The following is a 15,333-nucleotide window of genomic DNA, read 5'->3' on the forward strand; positions in this document are numbered from 1 at the left end:
GTTTCTCCAGGTGTGAGATTCCAGTTTCCCCAGGTGTTATTGAGTTTCCCCAGGTGTTTCTCCAGATGTGTTATTGAGTTTCCCCAGGTGTGAGACTCCAGTTTCTTGTCACCGAGGGCACCCTTCACTCTGAGTGAACATACCTAGGGCTGTCACTAAACCACCGAGGGCACCCTGAGTGAACATACCTAGGGCTGTCACTAAACCACCGAGGGCACCCTTCTCTCTGAGTGAACATACCTAGGGCTGTCACTAAACCACCGAGGGCACCCTTTACTCTGAGTGAACATACCTAGGGCTGTCACTAAACCACCCTTCACTCTGAGTGAACACACCTAGGGCTGTCACTAAACCACCCAGGGCTACCTGGAATAAGCTACCCCCCTGAAGGCCTGTGACATGGAGGACCTCCTCCAGGAAGGTGACATGGAGGACCCCCCCCCCCCCCCCCCCCCGAAGGTCTGCTGTGATATGGAGCCCCCCCCCCCCGAAGGCCTGTGATAAGGAGGACCCCCCCCCACACACACACACACACAGAGGATGACCTTTCCTCACTCCCCACTACGGATGGGAAGAGTCACGAATTTGCATAAAAGTTTACAGTGTGATTGACCCAATATACAACACCAGACACCAGATACAACACCAGATACAACACCAGATACAACACCAGACACCAGATACAACACCAGATACAGATACAACACCAGATACAACACCAGATACAACACCACACCAGATACAACACAACAACACCAGATACAACACCAGATACAACACCACACCAGATACAACACCAGATACAACACCACACCAGATACAACACCAGATACAACACCAGATACAACACCAGACAACACCACACCAGATACAACAACAGATACAACACCAGATACAACACCACATACAACACCAGATACAACACCAGATACAACACCAGATACAACACCACACCAGATACAACACCAGATACAACACCAGATACAACACCACACCAGATACAACACCAGATACAACACCAGATACAACACCAGACACAACAACACCAGATACAACACCAGATACAACACCAGATACAACACCACACCAGATACAACACCAGATACAACACAACAACACCAGATACAACACCAGATGAAACACCACACCAGATACAACACCAGATACAACACCAGATACAACACCAGATACAACACCACACCAGATACAACACCAGATACAACACCAGATACAACACCAGATACAACGCCAGATACAACGCCAGATACAACACCAGATACAACACAACAACACCAGATACAACACCAGATACAACACCACACCAGATACAACACCACACCAGATACAACACCAGATACAACACCAGATACAACACCACACCAGATACAACACCACACCAGATACAACACCAGATACAACACCAGATACAACACCAGTGGGCACCAGTTTGCTTCCTCCTCTCTAAACTGATCATAATTGTATATTTAGATTGCTTCCTCCTCTCTAAACTGATCATAATTGTATATTTAAATTGATTACTCCTCTCTAAACTGATCATAATTGTATATTTAGATTGCTTCCTCCTCTCTAAACTGATCATAATTGTATATTTAAATGAATTACTCCTCTCTAAACTGATCATAATTGTATATTTAAATTGATTACTCCTCTCTAAACTGATCATAATTGTATATTTAGATTGATTACTCCTCTCTAAACTGATCATAATTGTATATTTAAATTGATTACTCCTCTCTAAACTGATCATAATCTGTCTCCACTGCTGTCAAATGACACATACTGTCTTCAGGGTCCTATATTCCTCCCAGAGATCGGACCATTTATATCACATGATAAAAATTGAGCTCCTTGATTGGCCGAAGAGTTTGTTTACGTTTGAGGAAATCCTCCTAATGAAGAAACCCTTGAAATTGCCCTCAGCAGAGCTGACCTCTGGACTCATAGTGGTGAAGACAAGGCAGCGTAATATTTAGCCGCTGATTTGTTTGGACAGTGATAACTCCTACATTTTTTTTAGTTCACTTCCTGAATAGAATTTCAGTATCCATATGAAGTAGAACTTTAGAATAGAATTGAAGTCCTTAAATAGGTTATGTAGCACAACAACAGATAGTTCACTTCCTGAATAGAATTTCAGTATCCATATGAAGTACAACTTTAGAATAGAATTGAAGTCCTTAAATAGGTTATGTAGCACAACAACAGATCAAATTAGTCTTGAACTTTTCTATTTCTAGACCTTCTATAAATTGTCCAAATATTAACCTTTGGAAATTACTTTTTTGATATGATCTTTGTGTGGTTGTCATGTATCTTTGGGCAAAGTTACCTCACAATTGAATGGCTGGAAGTAGGCTATTGGTTGCTCTGCATTCATTTCAATTTACACATCACATATCTATTTATGTTAAATTGTTGTCATATCCATATTCATCGTACTTATATCTTATCATGTCTCCTACCTCATTTATAACTTTATAACTTATACTGCCACCTTCACCTGTACTTCACCTGCACTTTACATATATCTACATCACATCTGCACTAATCACCTTTATTGCTGCTCATGTTCTTACTGTTCATACCACTTATATCTTATGTCATACTGTATATACCCTATTTATCTATATTTATATTACCATTTGCACATACTCTGCACTCTTCTACTTTGCACTTCTGGTTAGATGCTAACTGCATTTAGTTGCCTCAGTACCTGTACTCTGTGCAATGACAATAAAGTTGAATCTAATCTAATCTAATCTAATCACAGAGTCAACACTTGATTTTCTATTGATGATGATGATACCTTAAACATCTCTGTTCATTTATTTGGATTGGCTGCACCAAAATAAACAAATTATCCCTTATTTTAAAGATAATTCATTGTAGATTTAAAATATACAATAAAACTTTTTCAACAGTCATTTCACTGGACTGATTTCGTCTCGACACGCCTGAGATCCTTACTGAGTGGCAGTAGTAGAGAAACAAATACGTGAAGTAAGAATGGCACTTTTAAGTTCATTGTTTTGCTGACTGCTTAATAAATAAAAATCAAACTGTTCTGTACCATATTGAATTGCATAGCATCATATTATTTGGCGTCGCATGGCATGGCGTATCCCGACCCTCCGCTCGCTGTGCCAGCTCCTCGGTCTGTGATGAGCTCCAATCAGCTTGTCCGAGACGCCCGACTCTTCTGCCTATTGGCTAGACGCTGGAAGCGGCTGGCTATTGCCAAGATACGGAGATAGCGCTGCGGCGGCTCCACGCTGGAAGCGGCTGGCTATTGGCTAGATACGGAGATAGCGCTGCGGCGGCTTAACGCTGGAAGCGGCTGGCTGGAGAGTGCGTTAAATGAGAGAGAGATTGTAGAGACTGTTGATATTTAACACTTTCTCTTTATTAATAACCACAGTCGTGGCACAATTGTTACGACTGGTGGGTGTTGTGCAGGACTCAATCGCACGACTCAGCACAGGGGTAGATTCAAAGGGTGAAACGTTTTACTATCCGAGTTCGGTACACAGGTAGGCAGTCCAACAATTGCAAACAAAACCAAACAGGGAATAGGCAGGAGAATAGTTGTAGGGCAGGCAGAGGTCAGAAGCACGAGTAATCACTTCAACAACGAGAAAAGCGCTAAACGCTAGGAACACGAGGAGCAGTGGAAAAACAAGGACCATACCATGAAACAACAATTTACGAAGACACACCGAGAAACAAGAAAACAAGGACTATATATACACACACAGGCAACAGATAACGAGGGATAGGTGAAAACAATCAAGGCGGGGCAGACAAAGACACAGGTGGACTAAACAAGGGGAATTAACAGGACACAGGTGCAACCAATGATACACACAAACCGGGAGATTGGGAACAGGTGAGGGGTGGAGACACGGACAACAACAAGAGGGCACATGGCATAGACAAACAAACATAGGGAAAGCACATGGCGGGAACAAGGAAGCACGAGGACTAGACATGGGAACAAACATGTGACCACACAAGGGAGACAAACACAGAAATTAGACACGGACAGAACACAGACCTTACAACAATGACTCAACGGCAATGGCAAATGCACTCTGATCGCATCTCATCGCAACCTTTTCAAAACGTTTTTCAGCATCAAATGCAATTAACTAATTAATTGATTGATTGATTAGTTTAATGACTGCAATAAGCCAACGGTTTAACACTTTTCTGTAACCCAGTTGTCTAAAACCAGTCCTGTTCTATCGTGTTGTAGTCTGAGTTATCTCTTCCTCACACTCACACCGCAGCCCGTCAGGGGGCTGGGGGGTACAGTCTCGGATTCTTTCTGAATGGAAGGATTGTTGTTAACGTGACCTTGTCGCGAAAGACGGACGTGTGTGTGTGTGTGTGGCTGTGTGTGTGTGTGTGTGTGTGCGTGTGTGTGTGTGTGTGTGTGTTTGTGTGTGTGGGGGGGTCTGTCATATCTTGTATGAAAAGAGTGACGTCTCTGACTTATTACAGCTCTTCTTTCTCTGTCTAAGATTATTTCACAACTTTCGTAACGTTTTCAACAACTGATAATATGTGAAGGGAATATTTAACAACGTGGATGAGTTAATAGGGGAAGAAACATCTGGAGAGGTTTTTTTTACGTTGGTTTGTTCGGCTCGGCATGCACCTTACATGATACATTTTCATTTCATACATTCATTTCTGTGACGTGCCGCGGTCCTGTCCTCTCCTTCGGCTTGCCTGTCAGTACACGCAGAGGAGAAATGCGTTGGAGACGGGAACGCGGCGACACAGAAAGGGCGGCTGCTGCACGTTGTATTAAGTATTAAACAGCGAGGGACAAGAGAGAAAACGATTGAAAACACAAAACCGGAACGAAACAAGCTATGCGATAGACGCGCGTAAAACGTCCTGGGAGGCGACGGACAAAGGGCAATTTATTCTTTCACCCCCCCCCCCCCCCGAAACGCCTTTTTCTGTCAAAAGCCCGCGAGCCGCAGTTGAGTTAAGAGGAGGCACCTGAAAATCTGACAGACGAGTGGGGAGACGATTTGGGGGGAAAGACGCCGAAAAGGACGCCAACATAGAACCGAGTGCACCGACGCGCAGCTGACAACGGCGAAGTCTTGCGCTCGCTCGCCCCCTTTCATCCAAGTCTTCATCGCCATTAAATAGCCAGCGACACACACACAAAACAACACAACACATATACACTCTCACACACAAAACATAACTCAAGCCGCCCCCCTTATCGGAGCTAGGAAAAAGCCAGCGAGAGAGAGGGAGAGAGAGAGAAAAAGAGAAGGGTCCCTTTGTGCGCTTTTTCTGTTCCACCTCTTTAGAAAAGACGGAGAAAGAGAAGAGAGAATTCTGCATGACAAAGAACATTAATAAGCCGTCCTTTCAACACGAGAGGCAGCTGGTTTGCCTGTCAACGGAGAGAGAGAGAAAAAGAGTGAGGGAGAGAAGGAGAGAAAGTTTTTTTCTCTTGGTCCGTCAATGCGCCTTTTACGCGCGCAGACAGAACCTCTCCAAAAATGACCTATTTGGCACGGCTCGTGAAACCACGCGATTACAATAGGGAAAAAGAGTGAATGAGCAAAAAGGGAAGGAGAATGGTAAGAGGAGAAACTGTCAGAAACGTTTAGGCTGAGAAATATCGGTTCAGACGGTGAAAATCCCTTCTTTTTTCTTCAAGGGCTCGAGGAGAGATTTTCGAGGTTTTGTTCCTGAGCGCGCGCGCGACCGACAGGCAGGTGGTATGTGGGGCACGTGGGAAGTCTCAAACTTTTTGTGTATTTTGTGTAAAAGAAATGTTGTTTATAAAAGTGTTTTAAGACAAGATAACCTTCGTGTGTTCCTTACACTTTTAAAGTAAATGTGGATAATTTTATTTTAGTTCCACTTGGGACGTCTACAGACGACTGTTCCAGAGATGATGTTGGACTGATCAGTGTCAGAAATATTTAATTATTTTATTTCATACACAAAAGTGCCCATTCTGAAAGGCTAGACAGGATACTTATTTACACGTGCTGCACATAAGTATATTTGAACTAGAAAAAATCAATCTTACAAGTTGAATTTGAGGCATGAACTTGACCATGGCCAACACAATCAGCCAACGCCGTTCCCAGCTACTGTGCTGACGCTATCCGTGTAAAATACCAACTGCCTGAGCTCTCACACAGAACAGACACAACAGCGGCAGGTTTGAGTTTGTGTTTGTGAGTTTGTGTCTGCGGGTGCTTCTGAACTGTGAGAGCAGGGCCGCTCGGGTTCAAGTGAACTGCAAGCACTCCCACCGAGAACGTCCGCGTCTAAAATGAATGAAAAACCACACGACTGCAATGACAAATACGCTTTTCTTCTCGCTCGCTTCTTGTAATTTGATGTGTAGTGGCGAGGTAAATCTAATTGGTTCCGTATTAGACATTCCCCGTTGGTTAAATAAAGCCAGGGGAAGGCGACAGCTCTCTTGGTCTGTGCCCCCGGATCGTTGCGTTTTATGTTTTAAAGGCCAACCTATTTTCTAGCCCACTTTGTGCCCGAGCTGACCAAAGGGCACATGCGAATAAAGGCTATATTGAGCGGCTCGCGGCGGGCAGGGGTGTGATGCTCTGACTGACTGAAGGGAAAGAACGGGTCCCAAAGCGGCCATTGTGGCAAGTCAACCACTCAGGAAATCGATACAGACAAGACCCATAGACTTTGCTCGTGACCTTGGAAAACACGAATCTTGACAATTCCCAGAACGGCCCCAGCGCCGTATACCAGACTTTAGGTACCTGTCACATCATATAGTCACGGTGTCACGTCAACGTTTTCTATAACTAGACAATTAGATAGTTAAAAGTCTTATGTGCATGTCAAAAATTTGATTCACTTCATGACACGAATTTAAAGATCACCTCGGCTTAATGGTTACCTGCTTAGCTGTTATCTCAAGACAGAGAGACAGACAGACAGATAGATAGATAGATAGATAGATAGATAGATAAATAAATAGACAGACAGACAGATATATATATATATATATATATATAGATAGATAGATAGATAGATAGATAGATAGATATATAGATATAGATAGATAGATAGATAGATAGATAGATAGATAGATAGATAGATAGATGAGTCTATGGTGAATCACCCCGACATTGAGAAATCCTTTAGCGATAAAACTCCTGTAAACATATTTCAGTCAGTATATTGGGTAGTGTTGGGTGTTGTGTGTGTGTTTGTGCGTTGTGCGGTGCAGGGGTGAAGGAGGGATGAATGATGAAAGAAGAGAGGGAGAGAGGTTAAAGAGCGCGGAAAATAATGGGTCTCTATACACGTTTAATTAACAAAACACCAAGCCCTGCAGTCGGTTAATCCAATATCGTTAAACACATGCAAATGTGCGTGTGTGGATGTGTGTGTGTGTGTGTGTGTGTGTGTGTGTATGTGTGCATTTGTGTGTGTGTGTGTGTGTGTGTGTGTGTGTGTGTGAGAGAGTAATGGGCAAAGGGAAGGCGGGGACGAATTTGGTGTTTGTTAAAAGATAGTTTAAGTAAAGAGCATTTTGTTTAAGAAACTGAATAAAGGAGGGAGAGAGGGAGAGGGAGAGAGGGGGAGAGGGGAGAGGGGAGGCTCCGAGGCCAGACTTAAGTCCCCTCGCCGAAACGAATGAATAAAAAGACAGGATGACGAATAAAAAAAGAGGGGAATAATTTGGTAAACGTGATTGTTCTTTGCAGAAACCTCTTAAAGGCTTTTTTTGTAAATGCAGTGACTCGATGCAGCGGTGAAAATGGACGGACGGAGGGAATAAGTAGTAGCCTAGGGTTTGTTGCACGGAGAAAAAAGTAGACGTTTTCGTTTCTCCAAAATGTATTCTGTCCGCAACATGAGTTAGGTCTCCTTGGGTGGCAGAGGGTGTTTGGTTGGAGGAAAGGATTTAGAGAAATCATAGCACATGCAGAAAGGTATAGTAGGCTGCAGAGGAAAAGAGAGTTTTAAAACCAACACGATCTGAATTTGTGTAAGACTGACACAAAGAGCAGAATAACCCAACCACGGAGAAGCAGAGTTGGTGTTTTCACTAGCCTACTCAGTCAAACATTGCTTCCAAATATTCCACTGTATCGCATTACGTATTAAAATACATTCAAATATATTCATGTCGTCATGCTATGTTTTGATGAGCGCTAATAAAACGCGCTCTCTGGGAGTTGGGAGGTAAGCCCTCTCGCGCACGGGATTGTCTCGATGGTGTGTCCCGCGGGAGAGTCTTATGTCTCCCATGAGACCAACGTTAATAAACAGCTTATAGCTAAATGCACCGCGAGAAGATTAACCGTCTTCATGTCCATGTGTGTGTGTTTTGTGTCATAAGCTCCTTCTGAACTGTGTTATGAGAAGAGATAGGATGATGACAACTTCAATATAATAATATCATATGTTATATTTAGCTTGATAGACTGAGATCACACTCCCGTTCACCACTTGAGTTTAGTTTCCTTCATCAAACATCATAAAGCAGAACTCTGTACAGCCAAATGGCGCTTTGAGTTTCTAACAGGTAATAGTACAACTTTAAGAGTTTACTGTGTCAACATAGTGTTCAAATGTTTACCATCAAACAGGTATTCTTGTCCGAGTGTGGTCAGCGCTCTTTAACTACCCTGAAGTTCAGCTTACTTGAACATTTTGAGGCAATCAGTTTTTTGATATTTTTCAAGTAATGTCAACGTTTTGTCTTAAAAACACATATTTTTTGAGTATACATTTCTATCTGAATGACAATCAATGTGGTTGTCAAAACGTAAATGTTTTAGTTGTTCGAACTGATTTTTTTTACTTAAACCATTTGCAATTTTGAGTTAATGTTAAAAAACAATTAGTCTGTAGTTTCAAGTTTTAACAACTTAAAAAGAATCAGTTACTTTATTTAAACATTTTGACGCAATCGGTTTCCTCACCTTTTATAAGTAAAGTCAACTTATTAGAATTTACAGTGAATTTAATTTAGATATTGTGTTATTTTGTACTAGCAAACAGGCTAACGACATACGTTGTCAATTAAGCCGAGTTCCTCCTGGATTTAAACAGTTTTCAAGCTTTCTTCTAATTCAAAAAACATTCAAGTGCTCCCCCCTATTGCGCTTTCCCGGTGGATTTAAACAATCAAAGCCTTTCATTTAGGTCAATAAAAGACTTCGAGTGGACCTTCTCTCTCGCTCCCTCTCTTTCTCTCTCTCTCTCTCTCTCTCTCTCTCTCACTTTTCTTCCCATCTTAGAGGCGAGCTGCAGCGGAGAGGCAAGGCTCGTGCGCGCCACGCGCACTCACTCGCTCACGCGCCATTTGCCAAACACAAAAAGGCTCGCGCTGCTCTTTTCTCTTGTGTCTCGCAGATAGACGGACAGCTTCAGCCTCGTAGGTTGAATGTTTGCTGAGATGGTGGACTGTATAAACAGACCCTAATCTCTGTCTCTGAGTTGATGAGGGAGTGGTGACGGTGATGGCTGACGACATAAGTTAGCGTTGAGTTCAGCACTCCGTGCGTCTGAAGACAGAACAAAGTAGGTGGGTTCTAATGACTTTGGCCACATTCAAAACGGACTTTCCTGTCCTGGCCAGGTCATGTAGTGGTCAAACAACTTCCCATGTGAAGGTTGTTGAAACTTTGAAGTTTGTGATGGCTTTTTTAATTTAAACATAACCTCTACAACATGTCTATCTATTCATGCCAGCCATAGAGGTGTATATATGTCTCCATATAGTAGGTGGATATGTAAAGACCTTGGAGTCCCAGTCCATACTGCGGTCTCCACTGTCCACTAATATACTGGTGCTCACAGCTCCAGATAGGCCCTTTCTCAGCTCCAGATAGGTCCTTTCTCCTGGTGCTCATACAGCTCCAGATAGGTCCTTTCTCCTGGTGCTCATACAGCTCCAGATAGGTCCTTTCTCCTGATGCTCATACAGCTCCAGATAGGCCCTTTCTCCTGGTGCTCATACAGCTCCAGATAGGCCCTTCACAGCTCCAGATAGGCCCTTTCACAGCTCCAGATAGGCCCTTTCTCCTGATGCTCATACAGCTCCAGATAGGCCCTTTCTCAGCTCCAGATAGGCCCTTTCTCCTGATGCTCATACAGCTCCAGATAGGCCCTTTCACAGCTCCAGATAGGCCCTTTCTCCTGGTGCTCATACAGGTCCCCAGACTCTGGGATTCATGTCCTGAACACTTTCTAGAATGCTTCATGTTTCTCGCGTTAAATGTTTTTCACGGCATGGTCATGATCGGTCCCGCCTCTCCTCTCCTACCTAACCCTCAGATTGGCCGTGGTCGGCACTATAACTCTAACCCCATATCAGTCCTCTCATCTACCTAACCCTCAGACCGTGGTCGGCACCATAACTCTAACCCCATATCAGTCCTCTCATCTTCTTTACCTGCTACCAGCACACTGCTGCCTCTGTGTGTGTGTGTGTGTGGTTGTGTGTGTGTGTGTCTTATGCTGTAGGGTTAGGTATGTCTGTGTGTGTGTGTGTGTGTGTGTGTGTTATGCTGTTGGGTTAGGGTTAGGTATGTGTGTGTGTGTGTGTGTGTGTGTTATGCTGTTGGGTTAGGGTTAGGTATGTGTGTGTGTGTGTGTGTGTGGTGTGTGTCTTATGCTGTTGGGTTAGGTATGTGTGTGTGTGTGTGTGTTGTGTGTGTGTGTGTGTGTGTGTGTGTGTGTGTGTGTGTGTGTGTGTGTGTGTGTGTCTTATGCTGTTGGGTTAGGTATGTGTGTGTGTGTGTGTGTGTGTGTGTGTGTGTGTGTGTGTGTGTTATGCTGTTGGGGGCAACTAACTGGTGATTATTAATTTAATTAATGCCATGAGCCAAACAATAGGATTATTTGATTTAGTACAATGTCTGTGGCTGTGTGTGTGTGTGTGTGTGTGAGTGAGAGACTCGAAAGAGGAAATAATACATGCAACATCTTACTAAGAAATAGTCATTTATTTTTAAATAAATAAATATTTTTCAAGTACAGGTAAACTGAAATGAACATACAACAATAATGAATGATATTTGGACACAAAAATGATTGAACACTAGGGCCTGTCCATTAGTAAACGAACACATAAAGCTCAATTTTTTACTCAAAAGAAAGAAAGGTTACTCTGGAGTGACGCCAAAACGGGCGCAATAATTTCCATCTTAAATGTACATAAAATAAAGATGAATTTCTTACATTAAACTGAAGATATATACATTTATACATCATGGTCAAACCATACTTGGTATGAAAACATATGTACACGTTTCAAAGAGAGTCCTCTGGAATCAGGTTTTGAGGCGCAAGCCCCCGCCTTCCAGTGGCGGTTTGGTCCAAACAGGACAAACATCAGCGGCGTTCTGACACAAACATGTACACGAAGTCTGATCTAGAAACAGAAAGCATCAAAGCATGACTGCTCTCTCTGTACAACACCAACACTCATTTCACATGCCACTCGTTTAAGTACAGAAAGGGAACCTCACATCATATTCAGTGGAGTTGGTCCGGCTGGGAGAGTGTCGGTTCCTTCTCCGAGATCACGGGTGACGCGTCCACTCAAACACCCTCTCCAGAGACTAGCCTACCAGGGACGAATGTGTAAACTTTGTCTATATATTCATATTCTGACTCTCTTATTTACGTATGTACAGATGCAACTTTGGCTGTGTTTTGTATGGCCTTGAATGTCCAACAATAAAATGGACATTGCCATATTACAATACAATATTTCATTTTTGATACAGTAAAGTTTGTAATCGTTATGGACACGTCGCTGGACCACCTGTTCTGCGATAAGAATGTCAATGCCAAGCTATAAGGCGTTTCCTCCAATGTAGTCACGGAGTAATCGACATGTCGGTGTCCTCTTTCCCCGACGATTCTGGCGACATGGCCAATTCGTCCTCTTCGTCTTCAGAGCAGCGCGCGGAGGACATAGACGCACATTTACAGTGCGCACCCCCGCCACTGACCCGGTGCGCGCCGCTGTGGCCGTTTTTACCCTCTTTCTTGTGCTTCACGCGGCGATTCTGGAACCAAATCTTTACCTGTTGAAGTAGATTGCAAGACGTCAGCTAGGAATCAAAATGTATAACAGACAGATAGATAGATAGATAGATAGATAGATAGATAGATAGATAGATAGATAGATGTATAAATAAATAAATAGATAGATAGATGTCAGATAAAACTCCTTTACCTGTTTTTCGGACAAGTTAAGGTATGTGGCAATCTCAATCCTCCGTAGTCGTGAGAGATACATGTTGGCCCCAAACTCGCGCTCCAGCTCCAGAAGCTGCGTGCTCGTGAAGGCCGTGCGCATTCGCTTGGTGCTTTGAAGCTGGCTCGCGCTGTTATCTGTCAGGAGAGATTATGACAGAAGAAAATAAGTTAGACACTGGCCAATTCAAAGGAAGATTCAATTTCACATTGTACACAATATGAGATATTCTGAGAGAGACTAAAATAAGTGCAATTAAAAAAAGGCAGTCCTTGAAAAACTGGTGGAATAAAATGTGAAAACAAGAACGTGTGGGACAGACGGTTGGTTCATGAAATGCAGTTCGAATTGCTATGTGCTATGTTGCATTTAAATTCATATTTTGGAGCTAATGAATGTCATTTGAAGGGAGAAGTCCATCCGGTTTTACTCACCTATAGATATACAGTGATACCGGGGGTCTGTGGCGTGTACAGTCGGGTATCCTCCTTGATAAAGTCCGGGACTGACGCTGAGATGTACCCCAGATCCATGCTGCCGACTCAGTCCATTAGCGTGACCGTACGAGGCGCTTCCGAACCCGGGAAAGGACGCCTTGAGAAGCGGGGGGATTCCCGGGGGAGCTGGAGGAGCGGACGGGTGGTGGAGCTGGGACGCCGTTACCGCCGCTGTCGTGACGCAGAGCGGACAGAAGCACAGCAGTCCGGCCTTCCTCGAGTGACAGCCGTGGAACGGATGCGTTGGATGGTGGTGGTGATGTATTGCGTAGGGGAAAATCGGAGCTCCGGTATCCGCTGTCTTCTCCGTGTTCTCTCGTAAAATTAAGGAGTCCACTAAAAAGGAGCGAGGCATAGTTGGACCTCAGTTGGAATATATAGCAAGGAAGGTTCTGGACTTGACACTTTGTTGGTATCCTCTTCTCTCTCCTCAAGTTTTCGGCGAGATTTGTGTGACTCAGGCTTGACGGTTGGAGCGAATGATGCCTCTGCCTCATAGTCGCCTCTTAAATACTGTGGCGGGGCGAAAGGAGGGCCGAGAGAGGGAGGGAGGGAGGGAGGGAGGGAGGCACTTCTCTCTCTTCAATAGAACAATGAGTGAATGAGTTCTTTTTACTTTTTATGGGCTCTTTATTGAAGCTGCACGCGCATTTCGGTGAGGGGCGGGTAAGAGGGAGGAGGCCCGCTCTATTAAGATGAAGCGCGAGATAATGTACTTCGCAAAACATCAGTCAGAAAGCGTATGAGCGAGCGAGCGACAGATTACGAAAGTGAGTAAAAGAGCGAATGTGGAAAGAAAGACAGCCCCCCTCCCCTGGCCGTCTCGCCATTGCTGTCTATTTTGGTCTTAGTTAACTTTCAATTGAATGCGCATATCTTTTTTTACTTTACGAACCTCCATCCCCAATGCCACCTTCCATCTCGCCCTCCCTCCTCTCCTCCCACCCTCCTTGCAAAATATTCAAACGCCAAACCCGCTTTCGGAAAGGCTGATAAGATTATAAAATGCAATTTTAAGTCATTTCAATCCAATTCATGCTTTTATTTTATTCACGCACGCTATTTAGCCCCCCCTCCCCCCCCTCTCCCTTTTCAATCCTCACTCCCTCTCGCCATCCAGGACCCCCGTTTAGTGTTTTTTGTTTAACAAATTCAATTAAAGCTTCCATTAAACCGTCTATTTTATTCAGGCCATTGTACTCCAATGCTTTCTCATTGGGACCCAGATTGTTGCATTGGCTATGTCTGACTCCTCGACTCCACGATCTCACGTTTCGAAATAGATAGATAGACATCAGTACAATTTAAACGTTTTAGGATTTTAGGAGCTTGGCACACATAGCTTTTAAATATATGAATTCACGGTTGTGTGTTGATTTCTTAATGGAAACAAATAATTTCAGTTCAATTAACAGTCAGTGCTACATTTCTATTCGGTTATTTTGACTAATTTTTTTAACTGATTTAAAGTAATGAATTGGTTTATCAGACAACAATAAAAAAGGAAACGAACACTTTTTAGCAACGATATGGCACAGCCATGTATTCGCTCAAATATCTAGATAATTTAAAAATAAAAAAACTACGTCAGCTTAACGCTCACTTCAGTTAGGCGGCAATCACCTGCATACCGGGTAGCTTGTGTCTGTTGCCCCCCGACAAAAAAAGAGTGAATTAGGCTATTGGACACACACACACACACACACAACACACACACACACACACACACACACACTTATACTTATGTGTGTCTATACTCCCTTTCTACAGTGGAAGGGTCCAGACGCTTTGTCGGCGACCAGTTATTCTTTTTGAGAGACTCCCGCTATCTATCACCCCACCTCTATCTCCCTGTCCACGCGCATCCAGACGCGCGGCAAACAGCTGTGCGCAATTTACAGGCAAGCGGCGCGTGGGTCAGATCCGAAATGGGAGGGAAGCGACCAACAACTAATGGTCTCGGGACTTTGGAGTGGCTGAAAGACCGCGGGGAACGCGAAACAGTGCCATTCGGCTTTGTAAAATGTCATCCATCCACGATGCCTAATTTCAGGGCATTTTGTCAAAAAATTTCAAGCCGCCAATGCAGTGGGTTTGTCGGGTAGTACCTATTTTAGGATGTCGAACCTAGGTCATGGTTATGGGTAACGTAGGTCCGGAGCACCAGCGCTTTGGCTGAACGCGACCTGGCAGGCAGAGCGGATCTAAAGGGTTCTGTTCCGCCGCCGGTCACTATACGGTCGTCGCGGAGTTTGTTATGGTGATACATCGTGCTGAAATTCAGTTCACAACAATAAAAAAGTTTCACAACTTAGCTAAATAGAACAATTTCAATGTTTCACAATCGACATGGTATGGTATTTTATATATTAAATATATATTTTCTATAGCTTTCTATGATATACGTAAAAAACCAAGACTAACATAATTACTTACTGATTGAATCAACCCAATAGTCAAAACTGTCCATTATTAACTATTTGAACTGTTTAAAATTATTTTAGTGAACAGCCAAACGGCAAACACTTTTAAATAGCCTATTCCTTATGTTGCCATTTAAATAGA

The 15,333-nt window shown here is 43.5% G+C and overlaps 1 protein-coding gene across 1 annotated transcript; it reads right to left on the reverse strand.

The window, feature by feature from the left end:
• Positions 1 to 11,018: 11,018 nt before the first annotated feature.
• Positions 11,019 to 13,236, reverse strand: gsx1 (GS homeobox 1). Its single transcript, XM_012832278.2, has 3 exons — positions 12,706 to 13,236; positions 12,251 to 12,408; positions 11,019 to 12,098 (listed from the first exon to the last, which is right to left on the reverse strand). The coding sequence occupies exons 1-3, from the start codon at positions 13,121 to 13,123 to the stop codon at positions 11,889 to 11,891; spliced, it is 786 nt and encodes a 261-aa protein (XP_012687732.1). The 5' UTR covers positions 13,124 to 13,236; the 3' UTR covers positions 11,019 to 11,888.
• Positions 13,237 to 15,333: the final 2,097 nt, after the last annotated feature.

Source organism: Clupea harengus, chromosome 8 (genome assembly GCF_900700415.2).
Source record: "Clupea harengus chromosome 8, Ch_v2.0.2, whole genome shotgun sequence".
NCBI classification, from domain to species: Eukaryota; Metazoa; Chordata; class Actinopteri; order Clupeiformes; family Clupeidae; genus Clupea; species Clupea harengus.

Bases quoted from the DNA above. Each gene is read 5' to 3' on its own strand.
- gsx1 (XM_012832278.2), bottom strand. From the start codon at position 13,123: ATGCCTCGCTCCTTTTTAGTGGACTCCTTAATTTTACGAGAGAACACG. The intron at 12,409-12,705 runs GTGAGTAAAACC...CTCTCCTGACAG, and splicing joins GTATCACTGTATATCTATAG to ATAACAGCGCGAGCCAGCTT. The intron at 12,099-12,250 runs GTAAAGGAGTTT...CTACTTCAACAG, and splicing joins TTAACTTGTCCGAAAAACAG to GTAAAGATTTGGTTCCAGAA.